The sequence below is a fragment of the Drosophila novamexicana genome, unplaced genomic scaffold (assembly GCF_003285875.2).
Source record: "Drosophila novamexicana strain 15010-1031.04,08,12 unplaced genomic scaffold, DnovRS2.1 tig00001209-arrow-arrow-pilon, whole genome shotgun sequence".
NCBI classification, from domain to species: Eukaryota; Metazoa; Arthropoda; class Insecta; order Diptera; family Drosophilidae; genus Drosophila; species Drosophila novamexicana.
Genome location: NW_020824843.1, coordinates 1 through 16,574, shown reverse-complemented (window position 1 = coordinate 16,574; position 16,574 = coordinate 1). Strand labels below are relative to the sequence as shown.

Here is a 16,574-nt window from a genome sequence, read left to right as displayed (position 1 = left end):
TATTCGCTCACACACGCAGTGAGCAACCACTCGACCACGACTCACGTGGATTACGTATTTACTTAGCTGTGGCCACACACACAACGTTGACGACTCTTATCGGCAAGCTGCATGCGGCACTGCTTGCGTTTTCCTCTACCGTTGCCACTTGCTACATCTTTTAGTTATGATGCTGCTGCGACAATTTTTGCCTCTGGCACAAATATGGCTTTAATAAATGCGCGCGCCCCGCGTGCATTTTCCTGTTGGTCTGCAAACTGACCTTAAAGTTTGCTCAAAAAGCTAAGAATCTAGGTAAACTATTTTAGGCCATTTATTTAAAATATATATATACTTTAGTGTGTGAATTACGATTTATTTCTATAAATATGCATATATTCTAGAAATTTCTTTGAAAATATGCCTATCTTTATCAAAGCTGCTTTAGGTTCGAACCCGCAACAGCTCGTTTAGTTTATTGAGGGCCTACAAATTTTTAAATTAATCAAAATGCTAAATATAAAAATTTATTTAGTTAAGCAAAACGCCCCTAATCTCGCTTGAGGGTTGAACCCGGAACTGCTCGTCCAATTTCGAAAGCCTAAATATTCGAAAATTTATAAATGCAAATGCAAATAACAGAAATTTCCCATAAATCTTCTTTATCAATGCAATTTTAACAAGTGCTTTTGGCAAATTTTGTAATATTTCGCCATATATGTTAGTTTTGCAACAATAAAGCTCAACTGCAGCGCAAATATGATTTGTATGCAACTAGTAGAAATAAAATTGACATATTTGTCAATAAATTCCAAAAATTTTAATTAATTTTCGCGCGCCACTTAAAAGGCAGCCGCCAGCCAGCCACTGCATTGTACAAACAGAGGTGAAGGACTCCCACTTCTGCTTTTCGGCAATGCCCATTTCAAATGGGAAATGTTCAGAGACCGCAAACACTAAATTGCAAATAAATTTGTTTAAATATGCAATGGTAAAGCGTCAAGTGTGTGTGTTCGACTGGCAATGCTAGAGGGATAGTAGGAGGAAGAGAGAGAGAGAGAGAGAGAGTGAGAGAGGTAGGGGAGAAGTAGCTGCGACAAGAGACAACGACAACGTGCGCATCAAATTTTAATAGGAAAACCCCAAAAAGTTGCAAGCCACAAAGTCCATTTCCATGGCGCCCCTCTAACCTCATGGCACCCGCTCCCCCTGCTGCTGTTGCAATTGCTGTTGGCTCTCGACATGCCTGATGTACGCTTTTTGGTTTTGGCCACGAAGATGTTGCATTGACATTGAATATTGATGAAAATAAATCGAATTTCCGCCAGGCAGCCCATAGTCCATGGCCAAAGCCGGACGAGACGATGGATCTGGTTGCCAAAAACGAAAAAAAAGCGAAAAAATGGCAAACCGAAAAACGAAAAAAAAACCTTGCAAAAACTGTAGAATATCTTCATATGTATAGCTCCGTGTCTGTTTATATTGATTGCCAAAATGGTTTGAGCCGGCAAAAAGGGTTCCGGCTGAATACAGTATCTGCTTGAGTGTCAAAATGTGTGCGGAGCGTTACGAGACATTTGCGGTCTTAGTGATTCAAAGTTTTGGCCAGAAGACAAATGAATGACGTTCGATATGGTTATAAGTCTGGAACGTGTTTGAGGAAAAAACATCGGTTGGTGATTGGAATATTATTTTAAATTTTCTCATGGAACAGTCTATGGGGCTTGAGTATAAGAGAGGGAGAGAGAGGAGGAGGAGGAAGAGGTGGAGGAGGAGGAAAGAGGGAGAGAGAGAGAGTATAAGAGAGTATGAGTTTAAGAGAGATCTTAATTCCAGGCCCTAACTTTCACAAGATATTTATTTTGAGTAAAGTTAAGGTTAATTACACAATTAAATAAATCTTTCCATAAATTGCCTGCTTATAGCAGGCTATAACTTTCACAAGAGATTTCAATTGAGTTATATATAAGTTGAGCTATATTAAAACAAATAAATAAATCCAATGGAAAAATGGTCGATGAATATAAGATAAGATAAGCTATATTTAAAACATGAAATAAATCTTTCAAGAGATATACTATGATTACTTACACCAGATATTTCTTTGGAGTAAAAGATAAGTTAAGCTAAGTTAAATTAACAATAATAACAATCAACATACATGCTTTGAGTATAAAAGAACTTGTCTTAATGATAGGCCTTAACTTTCCCAGATTTTTATTTTTAATTTCTGCCATGAAGCAGCTACTCGATAATCAATGTGTAACATTTAAAGAGAACTTATGAGTCCTATAAGAGCTCTATACATAATTTTATGATTTTTTAAACCGTTTCGCATACAGCTTTTTAAGCCCCGTTTTTACCCCCTAGACTACCGCGCTGAAATTGCCCATTGATGTTGGGCATGAAGCGCCGCAGTTAACACTTGATTTGTATTTAAAAATTATTGACCAATTCATGGCTGCTGATTAATTTTGTGTTTGTGCTTGTACAGCGGTGATGGGGGGTGGTGGCGGAGGGTGGAGATGTTGCTTGAGGCAGGTCGGGGAAAGTACGTTTCCACATTGGCAACCGATTGATTTTTGCAGCCAAAAGGCTGCTGCGAGGACCACTGGAAATTGCATAAACGCCACACCACTGCGGCCCATATGAAAATCCAATTTTCCAGTGATTGATCATACACACACAAAGTGGCATGAAGGGCGAGTTGACTGTGGCGGGAGGTAGTTAACCGCACACAAGCACACACACACACACACACACACACACATGGACACACGTCAAGTTGGTTTGTCTGCAGGACTATACGCAAAAATAATGTAATTAAAGCAATGTTTGCATAATAAAAATTAATATTTGTTGCATTTTGTGTCAGAGGACATAAAACACACACGAACAACAAACAATACACACACATGTACACACACACACACACACACGGATACACTAAAAGTCCACGCGATGGGCAATGCATTTATAGCCACGCCCACCTCTTTTACCTGTTTACCTAGGCGGCAGCACAGTTGTCTGCAGGCCGCTTTATGCGGGCTGTCAAATTCAGACAGTTTGCACACATGATGTTCACCCCCCCACCCCCCTTGCCAACCACTCCCACTGCCGATTAAAACACCCCAGCTTCAAAAACCAAACCCACAGATTTGCTGCTGCTTTTGCTCCTGGTGTCCAGCCCTTCTGTTTGTTCAAGTTTCGTTTCAGCAAATTATGTTCCAGCATATGGAGGGGATTTACACTGAACAGCACTGAAAATACACTGGCAACACTGGCAACACTGACAACACTGGCAACTGAGTGTTGTCTGGCGTCGTATAGAGTCTCTGGACTGTTGCATTCGACGTTATGCAAATATTGAAATAAGTCTTAATTGAATACAAATACTCAATTACATTGCGGCACATCTATTTTGTGGGCCCAGCACAAACAGTTTCCCATACACAAAAAAAAGCAACTCTTCTTCTTTTCCGTTGGGTAATTGTTCCACACTTTTACTTTATAATTTCAATTTTGTTTATGGCCATAAGTGTTGTCGGTCTTTAGACAGCCTCCCTTCTAAATCAACCAAGCAAAATGGTTATGGTAATCTGTGTGAGAGCATGGCAAAAGGGTTAAGGATTAGTCTGTCGTATTATGTATGCGGGCTGTGTGATGGATGAAACGAGACCTTGGGCAAATATTTCGAAACAAGGAAGAGGCAATAGACTTTGCTTTATTAAGCTGCATGCTAAAAGCGTTTAAACAAAATAATATGCATGCAGAATTAAGCTTAAAGTACGTATTAGCACGCAAAATTTGCTAGTTAAGGTGTATTTACTAAATGCATGAATTTTTTGCTTAAACGTTAGTCATTAGTTTTAATGTATCATAAATAATTGGGTTTAGTTAAAGTGTGCACAAAAATATTGTTATTTATTTATTAAAATTTCCGGTATTTATATCTTGAAAAAAATGAGTAAATTATAAATAATTTTCATATTAAAAATAAAAAAAAGTTGGTTATGGCCCATGGGGGGATCGAACCCGCGACCTTCGCGTTATTAGCACGACGCTCTAACCAGCTGAGCTAATGGGCCGACGTGACACGAGGATGTTTAGAGAGCTATTCGAAATAAATGTAACCAATTATAAAGAATCCAAATAAGAATTTTATATGCGTATATGCTATAATTATCTCTAGTGTGATAAGATTGTTTAAATTTGTTTTATATTATTGATTTATTTTTGGCTTATCTAATTGATTTCTGTGTAGGTTAATGTCTATTTATGCATCTATGAATAATTACTCAATGCCATTTATATGAGTCGATGAATGAGTGAAGCTACATGAATAGATAAATCATTTACACTTTTATTGCATTTGAAAATTGTCGCAAATTCTTTAAAATTAAGCCCCATCTCGAAAACTTCCATGACAAAAACTAGACTAAGCTTTACTTTCAGCTAAGCTGAAAGCTAGTCTCATATCATTTACGCAATTTTCGCTGCATTTTCCATGATGCTTGGGGAGCACAAGGACTCAATACACGCTTTATCCATTGTTCCCTCATGAGATGCATCTTGAAGGCTATGCACTAACCGAAACACACACAGAGGGACCCCAACCAAGCAACACATTTGACACTTCATTAAAAAGCAACATTAGCAAAATCAATTAGACAGTATTCCCCAAGCCCAGGACAACAGTGGCGCACATAACCAGCAAAAGCAAATAGAGATGGATAGATACATGAACACACAAACACACAGAGCAGTGGATAGATATCTAGATACGTAGATAAATGGGGAGTTTCAGTAACTGTGTTGTTTTTGGGCTAGCGCAAACAATTGAGAATACGGCGAGCTATACGCATTGTATTTGTTGTTGGTTCAACCAACTCACAAATTGTTTGAGAATCGGACGAGACAAGAGAAGCGAGACACGAGAATGGAGAATGGAGAATGGAGAATGGAGAATGAGCAGGAGTTGAGCTGAGACTTTGTTTGCATTTTGAATTGCCGGCGCCGATATTTGCACTGGTAAATCGCCAGACGGCAGCTCGTTAAAATGGTGAAAATTAATTAAAAACGTGTTTGTTCGATATTTGTTTTATGGAAAACAACCTGCGTTTACTTTTCTCTTCATATACACAAATATATTAATCTAGTTAGGGGAACAGTTTTTGATCACTTTGGCAAGCCAATTTCGAATATAATCTGATGTCTGCAGTCCAACCAAACGATTAAGCACCTTACCATTGTGCATGACGAGAAGTGACGGCACCGAACCGACGTTATAATCCAGGGCCAAATCGGTAAATTCATCGATATCGACGCGGGCCATACGTAGGCGGCCCCGCTGCTCCGATATTATGTTTGCGAGGCGAGGAGTGAGCGCTTTGCAAGGCGTGCACCAACTATAGATGGATTAAGGATGTTTTAGCTTTGCGAAATTCATCGATGGTCAATCTGTATCCAATAACGCATTTACCTGGCATGAAAATCTACCAATACTGGCAACTTGGAGCCCTTTACCTTCTTCTCGAATTCTTTCAGGTTAGCTATATCAAATATGGCCCGCTTTGACGGTGAATTACGATAGCTTCTGCTTAGCAAATGTTTTAAAAGTCTCAACTGTATCGAGTTCATTTTTGCCGACATTTTTATAAATTTTGATTTGAACTGTTTTTTGTTCTGATCTAAAGCGTTGTCCAACAAATAATGAGAAGCATAACTAACAAAGTACAACTCCTAGGCAGGTTGCTATGACTTACTTCTTACAGCCTACTATAAGGGGAAATGGAAATTTGTACAGATTCTAGAGTTTATTTACGGATCCTAATAAAATTAAAGGCTAAGCAGACTTAATGCTAGTTACCGAAGCAAATAGTTTGGAAATAATTTATGATGTTCTTGGAGCTTTATTTATGGGAAACTCAAGCGCCCAATAAATGTTACAGAATGGGCTTTCAGGGAAAAGCGCGATTCTTATAGAAGCATTGGTAGATCTGGAAACCGGTGTCGCAATTGTTCGCACCTTTGATGGAATCACAGGCACTTAGAGCGGCCTTCACTTGACTAGCTCCGGCAACGTCTGTCAGCTTTTGCTGTACTACAGCGGGCATAAGCTGGCCATCGACTATGAAGCCGGCCTTTTCCAAGAAACAGTTGGCAAAACACTTGATCCTCTCATCGGTATCGTCAAAGTTGCCATTGCGCAGTGCCATTGCCTGCTCCTTGGTGTTGCCCTCCTGCTGGGTGCATTCGTTGGCATGCTGCCGTATTATTGCTTTGTGCTCCTCAGTTATCTGAGTCAATTGACAGAATCGTCAGGGCTTACGCATCAATTAACATTAACTCTGATACTCACATCAGCTGCCAGGGCCAAAGTCACCAAGCTGAGCAAAGTTATCATGAATTTCATTTTTAGCGAATATATTTTATATTTTATATATGGTGTATATAGTTAATACTCGCAGCACTTTGGTATTCGTTCTGTTGACTGGGCTTACGCTGCGCTCCACTTTTATATGATTTTTGCAGTTATTAATCGAGTTGTTTTTGTTCGTTCAAAAAACTTTTAATGCAAGTGCTGCATTTTTTTTAACTTTATCTTTTGACAATGTAATTGTAAAAATGATGATGATTTTTAATGTATGTTATGTATTTTTTTTATTAATTGTTTCCTGAAACTAAACTACTCTGTATTTTAAATAATTCTAGTTTTTTTCTATATTCATTAATTTGTTTACTCGAATACATAAAATACAGTTTGTAATTTGCTGTAAAATGCGGCACTGGGTCAATTCGATGAGGGCGATATTTAATAAAAACCGAGAAAGTAAGAATAAGAATTAATGCCTTGTAGACATTTGCCTTGCGGCTTTGCAGATAAGTGAGAAAAATAAAGCCCATTAATGTTAAGTTTAATCAGATTATCTTGGAAATCAGAATGTTTGCCTTACAACATCCAACTTTTCCTATGGCTGTTATATGACGTTGTTCGGATTTTGCATATATGTAAGGAGCATAGTGAAACTTAGAGTTTGGTCACTATGTTTTGATAAACAATGGAGTTTTCCAGACAAGTATCTGCTTTTCGACCTTTTCCCATAGCAGATATATGATATAGATGTCAGTGTCAACTGTCCAAATAAATTATAACGAGAAAGAAGGGCTATCTTTGGCACGCCGAAGATCTAGATCTAGACCCAGCCTTTTCATAATGCTTATAGTGCTTTGCCCGTATCTAAGAAGCACAGGGAAAATAGTTAATGCCGAGCTTGGGCAAGATATCTTGATAAACAAAATGTTTTTTCATACAACTTAATTTTCGACCGATCGTTCCTATGGCAGCTATATGAAATAGTGGTCCGATCTTTATGGGATTTTGCATATATATGAGGAGTAAAGTAAAACTAATAAATGCCGAGTTTGGTCAAGATATCTTGAAAAACAAAATGTTTTTTATACAAAAACTTAATTTTCGACCGAACGTTCCTATGGCAGCTATATGATATAGTGATCCGATCCAGCTGGTTTTCACATATGTGCTACGTGCAACAGAAAGAGGGACTTCTGCAAAATTTCATTAAGATAGCTTTAAAACTGAGAGGCTAGTTCGCATAGAAACAGACAGACGGACAGACGGACATGGCTCTATCGACTCGGCTGTTGATGCTGATCAAGAATATATATACTTTATGGGGTCGGACATGTCTCCTTCTATGCGTTACACATTTCACGACAAAATTATAATACCCTCTGCAAGGGTATAAACATGTGTTGTTTCATTGATATCATGTATAGCTTATTATTAGGTATACATGAATAAATAAAGGTACTTCATATAAAGGTTTTAATTATATAAAATGCAATTCAAAGTTATTATACATTTTAAATGGTCAAAAAATGTGGTATAGTTAACCTAAATATGTGATATAACTATCTTTAAAAGTGTATATTCATCTAATAAATAACAAAACAGATATTTGAAAATAAAGTAAATTATAAGAGAGTGTGAGTGGGGCTACTCTACACCTCTCTTCAGGGCATCTTACATTTGCAGAGACTTCACAGAAGAAGTGTCTACAAGCTTCCGAAATTCTCATATATTTTAAGTATGCATGAAGATATATTATAACTATCATTAAAAGCGCAGAATAATTGGGTAAACAATATTAAAGAATATTTGTTTTTATTTGTTGTAGGAGAGCAACAGTTTAGCTGTTTGCAGACTAGGTGAATGTGCTTAGGGCTGATCTAGACCTGTCTGCAGAGTATCTTCTAGTAGGATAGTCTTTCTACAGGCACCTGTCTGCAGCAATAGGGAAGTTATTTAAGAATATATTTTTAGTTGGAAGATAATTAGAGTCTAAGCGAATATGTCTAGACATATCTGCAGGTCATCTTCTAGTAGGATAATCTCTCGACAGACACGTATCCTCAGGGTATCTTTCAGTTGACATGTTCCTGTCTGCAGGGCATCTTCTAGTTGCATAGTTTCTCTTAAAAAGTTGCCCAAAAATCCAGGCTAATCATGCGACCTAGTTGCCAAAGCTCCAATGAGATTGCTTTAAATTTGTTTGCCTTGGTCAGCAGCTACTGATGCCTATGCCCACGTCCGCCCAACCGTTTACCATATATATTCTGTATATATATATTTGGGTCACATTAGATCGCATGCGGCTGATAACATTAGGCAGGCATTTTCTTCATTTGGCCATGTTTACTTGCTCAAATGAATGATGAGCTTTCTCTCTCGGCCTGTGTGTGTGTGTGTGTGTGTGTGTTGTCTAAACATTTTTATGATTCAGGGTTAGAGATGGAGGATATGCCGCTGTCATTCAGCAGGGCTTTACATAATCTACACTGCTCAAGGAGCAGCAGCCTTTCAGCAATTAGTTTTCCACATCCAATGTGCTAGGCTGATAAGTAGCCAAGTTTTGCAAAGAACGTTTGCTTTTGGCCCACCCAACTGATGGGTTGATTGACAAGCGCGTGACAAGTGGGTTGTGGTTTAGTTGAGTCTGCCAAAGACAGCACAAATTTAATGGCATATAAGCAAAATATAGCTGGACAAGCATATATATAAGTTTTAGAGTTGATCGAATATATACATAGAATAATATACACCTAGGTTTAACAGCCTATGCAGAGGCATAACATAAAATATTTGCATGCTGATAAGAGATTTATATTTGTTATCATTTCTAAATTGTTACGAAATTAAATGAGTTTTTCACACACAATCATATAGCATTAAATATACATATAATTTCTATAGTAGATTGAAACACAGGGGCGTTGTTTAAAGCCAGTTAGTGGGGGGCGCAAATGTAATTAAAAAACTTTGCAACCGCATCAACATAAATGTATGGCGCATAAAATTCTGTGCATTTGACAATTTTTGGTTGGCAAAAAGTTGACATTTTCTCGCTGTAAGTGTGTGTGTGTGTGTATATATGTGCGTGGGCGTCACAAAAACCGCTAAAACGTTGGGCGTGACGCATTGTGTTTTGCCAGCTTGAAGCTAAATTAAATGAGTGAAAAGTTATTATTGTTCATAAACAAATGTTGGCTGCTATTCATCGATGAGCGGGCGGTCATTAAATGTGTTAAATGCTTTTACGAGCACCAACCCCCCCCCCCTCGCAACACCCCCTTCACACCCACTATTTTATTTATTTTTGTTGCTTTTTTGAGGTGGTGCGCAATTTCATTTATTTTAATTGAAGTGAGCGTGCAGCCCTTTTTGGGCCATTGCTGTGGCCATTAAGTGTGTCCGAAAACAGTTAAAACGCTCATGACGTATGTGCGCGACCAACAGATACCCTGTAAATGTATAGAGTACCCCAAGCACAGCTTAAAAGATTTTATTTAATATTTAAATGTGATATTTATTGCGTTTTGTTGGGGGAACCAGTCGGACTTTATAAATATATTTTTATTTATTTTTTATAAAAATAAAATTTCAGCCAAAGCAGATAAAGCAGGAAAATTGAAATTTTCTATATTCCCCAGCTTTTCTAGTTTCCGATCTTACTAACATTAACTAAATCGAGAGCTCAAAATCGTCTGTTACATATATGCGCAACAACATTTAAATACCCTATTTTAAACACTTCTATAGCATATAAACAGACATTTCAATTTAATTGCATTTAAATCGCAGGCCCAAAACCCGAGCCCAAACACCTTAATAGGCCATTAAGGTGCAGAGACCAGCCACCTGCCGTCCTGCAATGGCAAGCAAAAAGGTTTAGTTGCAATATGTGCTGGTAATAAACATTAAAAGTTCGTTCATTTAATTTCAAATGGCAGCTACATAAATTTCTCTAAAGGTAAATTTAATCAATTATATGACTCTCCATTGCATTATTAATAAGGCGTATAAAAAATGTGCCTAAACTGAAATTCATCCCATTCTGCCCAGCTAAGCCTCCTTTTAAAAAGCCACATATATACATTTTGCGATGTTTATATATTTAGTTTTTGCCCATGTCATAAAGCCACACCCACTCGACTGGAAACAAAGCGGCATCTCAGCGCCCATTCACGCGCTCCCCTAAAGAGTGCTCCATAATTTTCCATTAGCTTTATTATATACTCATTTGCGCAAATGTCTTATATCATTGTTATTAGTAAATCTTAGGCCTATGATTATTGCTTTCCTATGTGTGTGAGTTTCTGTGCGTGCGTGTGTGTGTGTCTTCGATAAGCTCCCTCTAAAACAGCTTCATCAGAGACTATTCCATTGGGGATATGGCGCCAGGTTGTTGAACTCTGTGCTGCTGTTTTTGGGGTCAGTTGGCAAAATACGGGGATAGTAACAAAATGAAGCCGCGAAATGATACAGCGAATGCTTCTTTAGGGGTTGCTTTGTACCCCAGCCAGTACATTGGCATTGTATTTTCTCAAAAATTAGTGGTAAAGTATTATAATAATTTTTTTATTCAAACATTTAATTTTAAAAAGAATAACAATAGAAAAAATGTATACTATCATATAATAATAAAAAATAATAATACTAATAATTATGTAATAGTTTAAAAATAAATAATGTAATATATAGTACAACGTTTCTAATTGTGTTAATGATTAATAGTATTTATTCATTAACTGCATAACAACTTAAACCTTTAATACTTAACAATCAATTAGCATAAATTCTACCCACTTGAGAGAATAATATTAAAAATTACAATTAATATTAAATGCACACTTTGATTTATTTTTTCTTAGAACTTTTAAGCCCGCGCTTAAATGAACAAATCTGTTTAGCATAGTGTTTTTAGCTTTTATGGGAGAACCAACTAAACAAAAACTTAAGTCTAGCTGCTGAGACTTGACTAATGCCCGCTTTTCAAGAGCTAGTACAATACTTTAAAGCCATTCCCATCCAGTTGGACCCAGGGTTCAGATGCAAATGTTCTGAGTTTGGGTGGCCAATTTTGTGCACAGTCATTTCGTAGGTGAAACTCGTTTTAATTAATTTAATGACGGATATTTGCATATTTTTGCAGCTTTCAACAAATTAAAATACACGTGACAAAAACTTAACGCACAGAACTCTTCTGTCTGTGTTTGCTGCCTTTTTGTTAAATAAATAATGTACTCATTTGTTGCACTTCGAAAGAAGAAAGAATGGCAACTTACGCTGTGGCGAATATTGAATACTCTAGCAGTCACAAATGTTATGCTTTTTGTAGAAATTCAAAATGCAAGAAATACATCTTGGTTAGAGTATTAATTTTTTTATTGTATAAATAACATGACATTCAGTTAAAAATATACAAAAGAGAGCAGTTTTTTTGAACACCAAGAACCCAATGAATACATTGCCCTTTCGAAGGCTTAACTTGATAAGAAGTATAAGCGTTAAGACAGCTTGCATATCAGAGTCTATTTTATGGATATTTTACCTTGCTTCAAATATAGTTTTATCAAAACCCCAAGCTCTCTGGTTTAATTAGTTTGCGCAAATGCATTATTGCGTTATTTTGCAGTGCTACACATCAGTTGCAGACATTACCAATAATAATGTAAACAGTTAATACATCAGACTTCGGAGCTAATAAATTAGCTGTTAATTGTTATGAGCTATAGGTTTTATTATTATTATATTATAGTTTATTTCTGCAATGGATTTCAGCTGGCACTTTCTAAAGCTGCCGAGAATTATTCATAATGCGCATAGCTTATCATAAATTCCAATCATAACTCAATGCAGAAATGTTGTTCGTCGAGCCAAAAATAAAAGAGGAAGAGCAGCAAATGAATACCAAAATCCGCATTGTTTTGGCCCCTCGATTAGCCTCTGCTCTTTCCCCAACAAAACTGAGATACCCAACCCGCAGGCATTGCAGTTACAACCATTTTTGATTGCATTATATGGCAATGGTTATGGTTTCTTTGGCAAATCGAATTCTTGTGGGAACGTAAATAGAATATTTTATGCAATTTATTTTGATCATCATTGAAGTGCCTAAATATTCTCGGGGTGTTGCTAATGCACTCGTGCGTTCCATGCAATGAAAATTATTGCTATCAGAAACAGTTGCTTCACAGCCTTTAGAACAATGAGAAAACACAACACAAGACAAATTTGGGTTTGACTAAAGCTGTATATTATTATATTTAATACAATTTATGACTTGACTGGGGTTGAAAATATTGAGAATATATTTTAAATTCCTCTCTTGAATTGGACCTTGAAAAATATATGCATCTGTATAGGCAAGCTTTATGAGTGCATTGTACTTTCTTTTAATATAGATATTTAGCAATTTTATGCTAAGACTCCAAATATTAAATATTTTTTTGAAATTTTATTTATATGAATTTTAAGCTTAACTTTTAAGAAAATATATCTTTTTATTAAAATATTAAAAATTTATTGGAAGTACTCCTCTTAAAATACTTGCTAAGGGTAATTAATGGCACAACGCCTGGTGAACTATATGTTTTCGCATGAGCTATAAATTAAAAGCTTATTATCTTTAAGTAAATATATACAAATATTTAATATTTTTACGTTAGTTTATTTATTTTCTGAGAAATTAGTTTATTGTCCTAAGACAGATTACAATTAAAATCCGATTGAAAATATAAAATTATTAATTTGCGAGTGAACTTTAATTTTAAAGCTTAAAATCTATTTAATTAAATTAAACTTTATAAATATTTATATAAAGCACTTAGATAAACTTCTTCAAACGAAAAACAAATCGACAAATATGCAAAAAAATATTAATTTGCTCAAGTCGCATCTTGTTTAGAGTATTTATTTACGTATTTATTTCAAAGCACATAAAAACTAACAGCCCTTAACAAATGGGAATATGTTAGCTATGCGGCAAGTAAGCATTTTGCTTCTACCCAAAACTAATTCCCACAAATAGAGTATCGAGTATTCCCTCCATAAGCACCTGCGTCGCCTTAGAGCTTTTTTTTTCCTGTATTTGCGACAAAATAAAACGCATTTACTGCCCCGCTCATTACACACTAAAAAGGCAATCGAGCATCAAATTACAAAGCAAATAAAATGCAAATAGCTTTTCTTTCCACTTTTCTGAGTTACATTTTTTCTCATATACATATTTGTATACTCTACTAGAGAGGGTATTATTGTATAATGAGCAAGTTGGTAGCGCATTTTACAACTAGAACTACCAACCGGTCAAAATGACCGGCTACATCAATTCAACACAACATTTTGTTCAGTAATGAAAAAATGCGGCAATCGAAATGTAGCCTTGAAAGATATAGAATATTTCTTCTGCTTATATACCACGTACTTTCAATTTTAAAATTAAATGTATTTTAATTTTATTTAAAATAAATTAATCTCAAATATAAAAACTTAGAAACAGGTATAGAAAAAATGCTGGTAGTTCTAGTGTTACACAACATTTACTATATTCATATTAGATCAATGTGTTTTAATCGGTATAAGAACTAACATAAAGTACATATTTGTATTAGATCAATGTATTCTCAGTATACGTTGGGATATATCTATCTGTATAGTACATTTATCTGCTCGTTTAACTGTGTAGACTTTAAGGTTTATATATATAAACAAAACACCATGAGATCAGATTACTATATCATAGAATTATCATCGGAAAGAACGATCAAATATGTAAAACCAGTAATGATTATTTCTTATAATATTTTTTATTAATATTTTATTGTAAAACGTGTTTGAAGGATTTTCAGTCGACCATCTTATTAAAATTGGTTTTTAAGCAGTGCAATAATTAATAGATAGATGGTTAATAGATATTATAAAATTAATAGTATAGTTGGGCTAATAAACCTAATACTTCTATTATTAGCCTCTTTGATTATTCCACTCAGAGCATTACATGTACAATACACCTATATTTTATTTATTTATTTTGCATTAATTCTTAGTTATTTGGTTATCTGTAAAACTGTTTGATCTGATTGACAGACTGATTGACTGAGTGGAACGCTGATTTCAACTTGTGGTTCTTTATGCGATAGACTTCAAATATATTTTCATAGAGTTATAGAAGATAGAAGGCGTAGATTTATATTTTGACGGGCGGGAACTGGAAAAACAATTTATACCTAAAATGCTAAGCACAAAATTTGCTACGGGCAAGGCGGGAGATTGCCCGCTAGTCTGATGACTATATTATTTAACTCTATAGTTACGACTTTCGACTTTTAAAACACTCAAACATTAAAATTAAAAAAAAAACCTATTCGTTTTTATTTATATAATATATTTTTATTATTATTATTTTCAAATGAAAGAGTAATCAAACTTCGCTATGGCGTAGTTTGTATGTATATTTCTTTGTTGTTGTTTTTTTTTCCGTGCTGTGTGAACGTTGTCAGCTCCCAATTTCATGGAGCTGACCACGAGCGCTGTGCCTTGTAATTGCTAAGCTCTGGATTAAACAATTTCCACATTTAACATGGCGCATCTTTAACCTTTGCCACAATAAATTTGTGGGGTTTTTTCGTCTGCTTCTTCTTCTGTGTACAGGGTGGGCTTAATTTTTGGCATTGTGATAAGAATTTTTAGCGACGCAGTCACTTTGTGGGGCGGGAGGGGGACTTTTGTTTTTACGAGCGGGCGCAAAAGACGCATATCCCGGTTCAGGTTGTGTTGCTTGTTGTGTCTCTAATTAGATGCTTTGCCTAATTAGTTGGTTTTATGTGAGGGCTCTTTATGCGTTTGGCTTACCTTTTTTAGATAATATGACCCCAGCCGAACTCTTCATATCGCAGCAGTGTAGGTTCCATGTCGATATGCTCGCATGTAAGTGCCAGGGAGAATGTTATAAACTTTAACGTTTATTAAAAAATTCCATGCACAAGCACAATATCCACAAGGACCATGACAATAATGTGAGCCAAAGCAGCGCATTTTCTGCTGATTTTCCTCACCCCAACCACCCCATGCCGACCTACAACCTTCCATATCGAGCTGCAAAGCGCTCTCTCTCACTTAGATTTTTCAATTTCTTACAAAACGGTTACTGCATTCCTTCACCTGACTGTCTTTGATGCGTTGTATAAAGAAAAAAGGAAAAGTGGGAGACAACAAAAGGAAAAACCTTGCTAAACGACAAAAAACTGTTCACAGTTCCATATGAAGTGGCTCTAACTGGCGTTTCTTGAGGGTCTGAGGTTGGCTCTCCTGAAGTTCTGGAACTAAACTGAACTGAACCGAACTTGTCACAAAAGAATTCATTTTGTCGCGTTTGGAATTTCGCCACGGCAGTTGGGCAAGAATATGCGTTGTGCTGCTTTTGCGTTGAGCAGCGCCTTTCCTTCCTGACATCCTAAAATATTTATCCGTACTTTTTTTTGTTTTTTTGTTGGAATTCAATAAATATTGCTAAAACACTCCGCAATCGACTTTGGCAAAACCAAATCAACAGCATTTTCACATAATTTTCTGTACTTTTTTCTATTCTTTTCTTCTGCTATTTTTGTACGCATATTTTGTGACCCTTTTTAGTGTCCCCTCAGGGCTGTGAGTCCTTGGACGTATTTTATGACGCGTTTTGTTACCAAAACGAAAATTTTTGGTAATACGAGCACATTTAATTGCCTAATTGTTTTGTTTTTGGCATTTTATTGCAATGCGGCGGCCACTTTTTTACGAGCGCACGCATTTTTTTTATGACTTAATTACTTAAATGCGTTTTATTTTGCATGCGGTTATAATCGTAAACAAATTATAGAAGTGGAAATTATGATATCTCTCTCCGGACCTAGACGCTCACATTTTATGGGCTCCGATGAGATTTTTATCAGACCCAGCGGAATGTTAAGGAGCTTAAATATATATATAAATATATATATATATAGAAGAGATATATATAAATATAAATGTATTTCTATAAAAAAATTGTGATTAAATTAAGAAAAAGTAAAACCCCCGACTACGGATACCGTGAACCTTCTCTTCTCTTCTCTTCTCTTCTCTTCTCTTCTCTTCTCTTCTCTTCTCTTCTCTTCTCTTCTCTTCTCTCTCTTCTCTTCTCTTCTCTTCTCTTCTCTTCTCTTCTCTTCTCTCTTCTCTTCTCTTCTCTCTTCTCTTTCTTCTCTTCTCT

The 16,574-nt window shown here is 36.0% G+C and overlaps 2 protein-coding genes and 1 non-coding gene across 3 annotated transcripts; all 3 read right to left on the bottom strand.

Moving 5' to 3' along the window:
- Positions 1 to 3,993: 3,993 nt before the first annotated feature.
- On the bottom strand, positions 3,994 to 4,067 carry Trnai-aau. The gene has a single exon. It is a non-coding gene; the product is annotated as a tRNA-Ile (tRNA).
- A 1,011-nt stretch (positions 4,068 to 5,078) lies between these two features.
- LOC115766596 (thioredoxin, mitochondrial) lies at positions 5,079 to 5,689 on the bottom strand. The gene is made up of 2 exons (XM_030710583.1): positions 5,462 to 5,689; positions 5,079 to 5,387 (listed from the first exon to the last, which is right to left on the bottom strand). Exons 1-2 carry the CDS (start codon positions 5,629 to 5,631, stop codon positions 5,135 to 5,137), a joined length of 423 nt encoding a protein of 140 aa, XP_030566443.1. The 5' UTR covers positions 5,632 to 5,689; the 3' UTR covers positions 5,079 to 5,134.
- A 175-nt stretch (positions 5,690 to 5,864) lies between these two features.
- Positions 5,865 to 6,447, bottom strand: LOC115766597 (general odorant-binding protein 56d-like). The gene is made up of 2 exons (XM_030710584.1): positions 6,341 to 6,447; positions 5,865 to 6,278 (listed from the first exon to the last, which is right to left on the bottom strand). Exons 1-2 carry the CDS (start codon positions 6,392 to 6,394, stop codon positions 5,940 to 5,942), a joined length of 393 nt encoding a protein of 130 aa, XP_030566444.1. The 5' UTR covers positions 6,395 to 6,447; the 3' UTR covers positions 5,865 to 5,939.
- Positions 6,448 to 16,574: the final 10,127 nt, after the last annotated feature.

What these genes read in the sequence shown, in the direction of transcription:
- LOC115766597 (XM_030710584.1), bottom strand. Translation starts at nt 6,394, where the DNA reads ATGAAATTCATGATAACTTTGCTCAGCTTGGTGACTTTGGCCCTGGCA. An exon ending in CTTTGGCCCTGGCAGCTGAT is followed by an intron (nt 6,279 to 6,340) that starts GTGAGTATCAGA and finishes CAATTGACTCAG; the next exon opens with ATAACTGAGGAGCACAAAGC.
- LOC115766596 (XM_030710583.1), bottom strand. Translation starts at nt 5,631, where the DNA reads ATGTCGGCAAAAATGAACTCGATACAGTTGAGACTTTTAAAACATTTG. An exon ending in TTGGTAGATTTTCATGCCAG is followed by an intron (nt 5,388 to 5,461) that starts GTAAATGCGTTA and finishes ATCCATCTATAG; the next exon opens with TTGGTGCACGCCTTGCAAAG.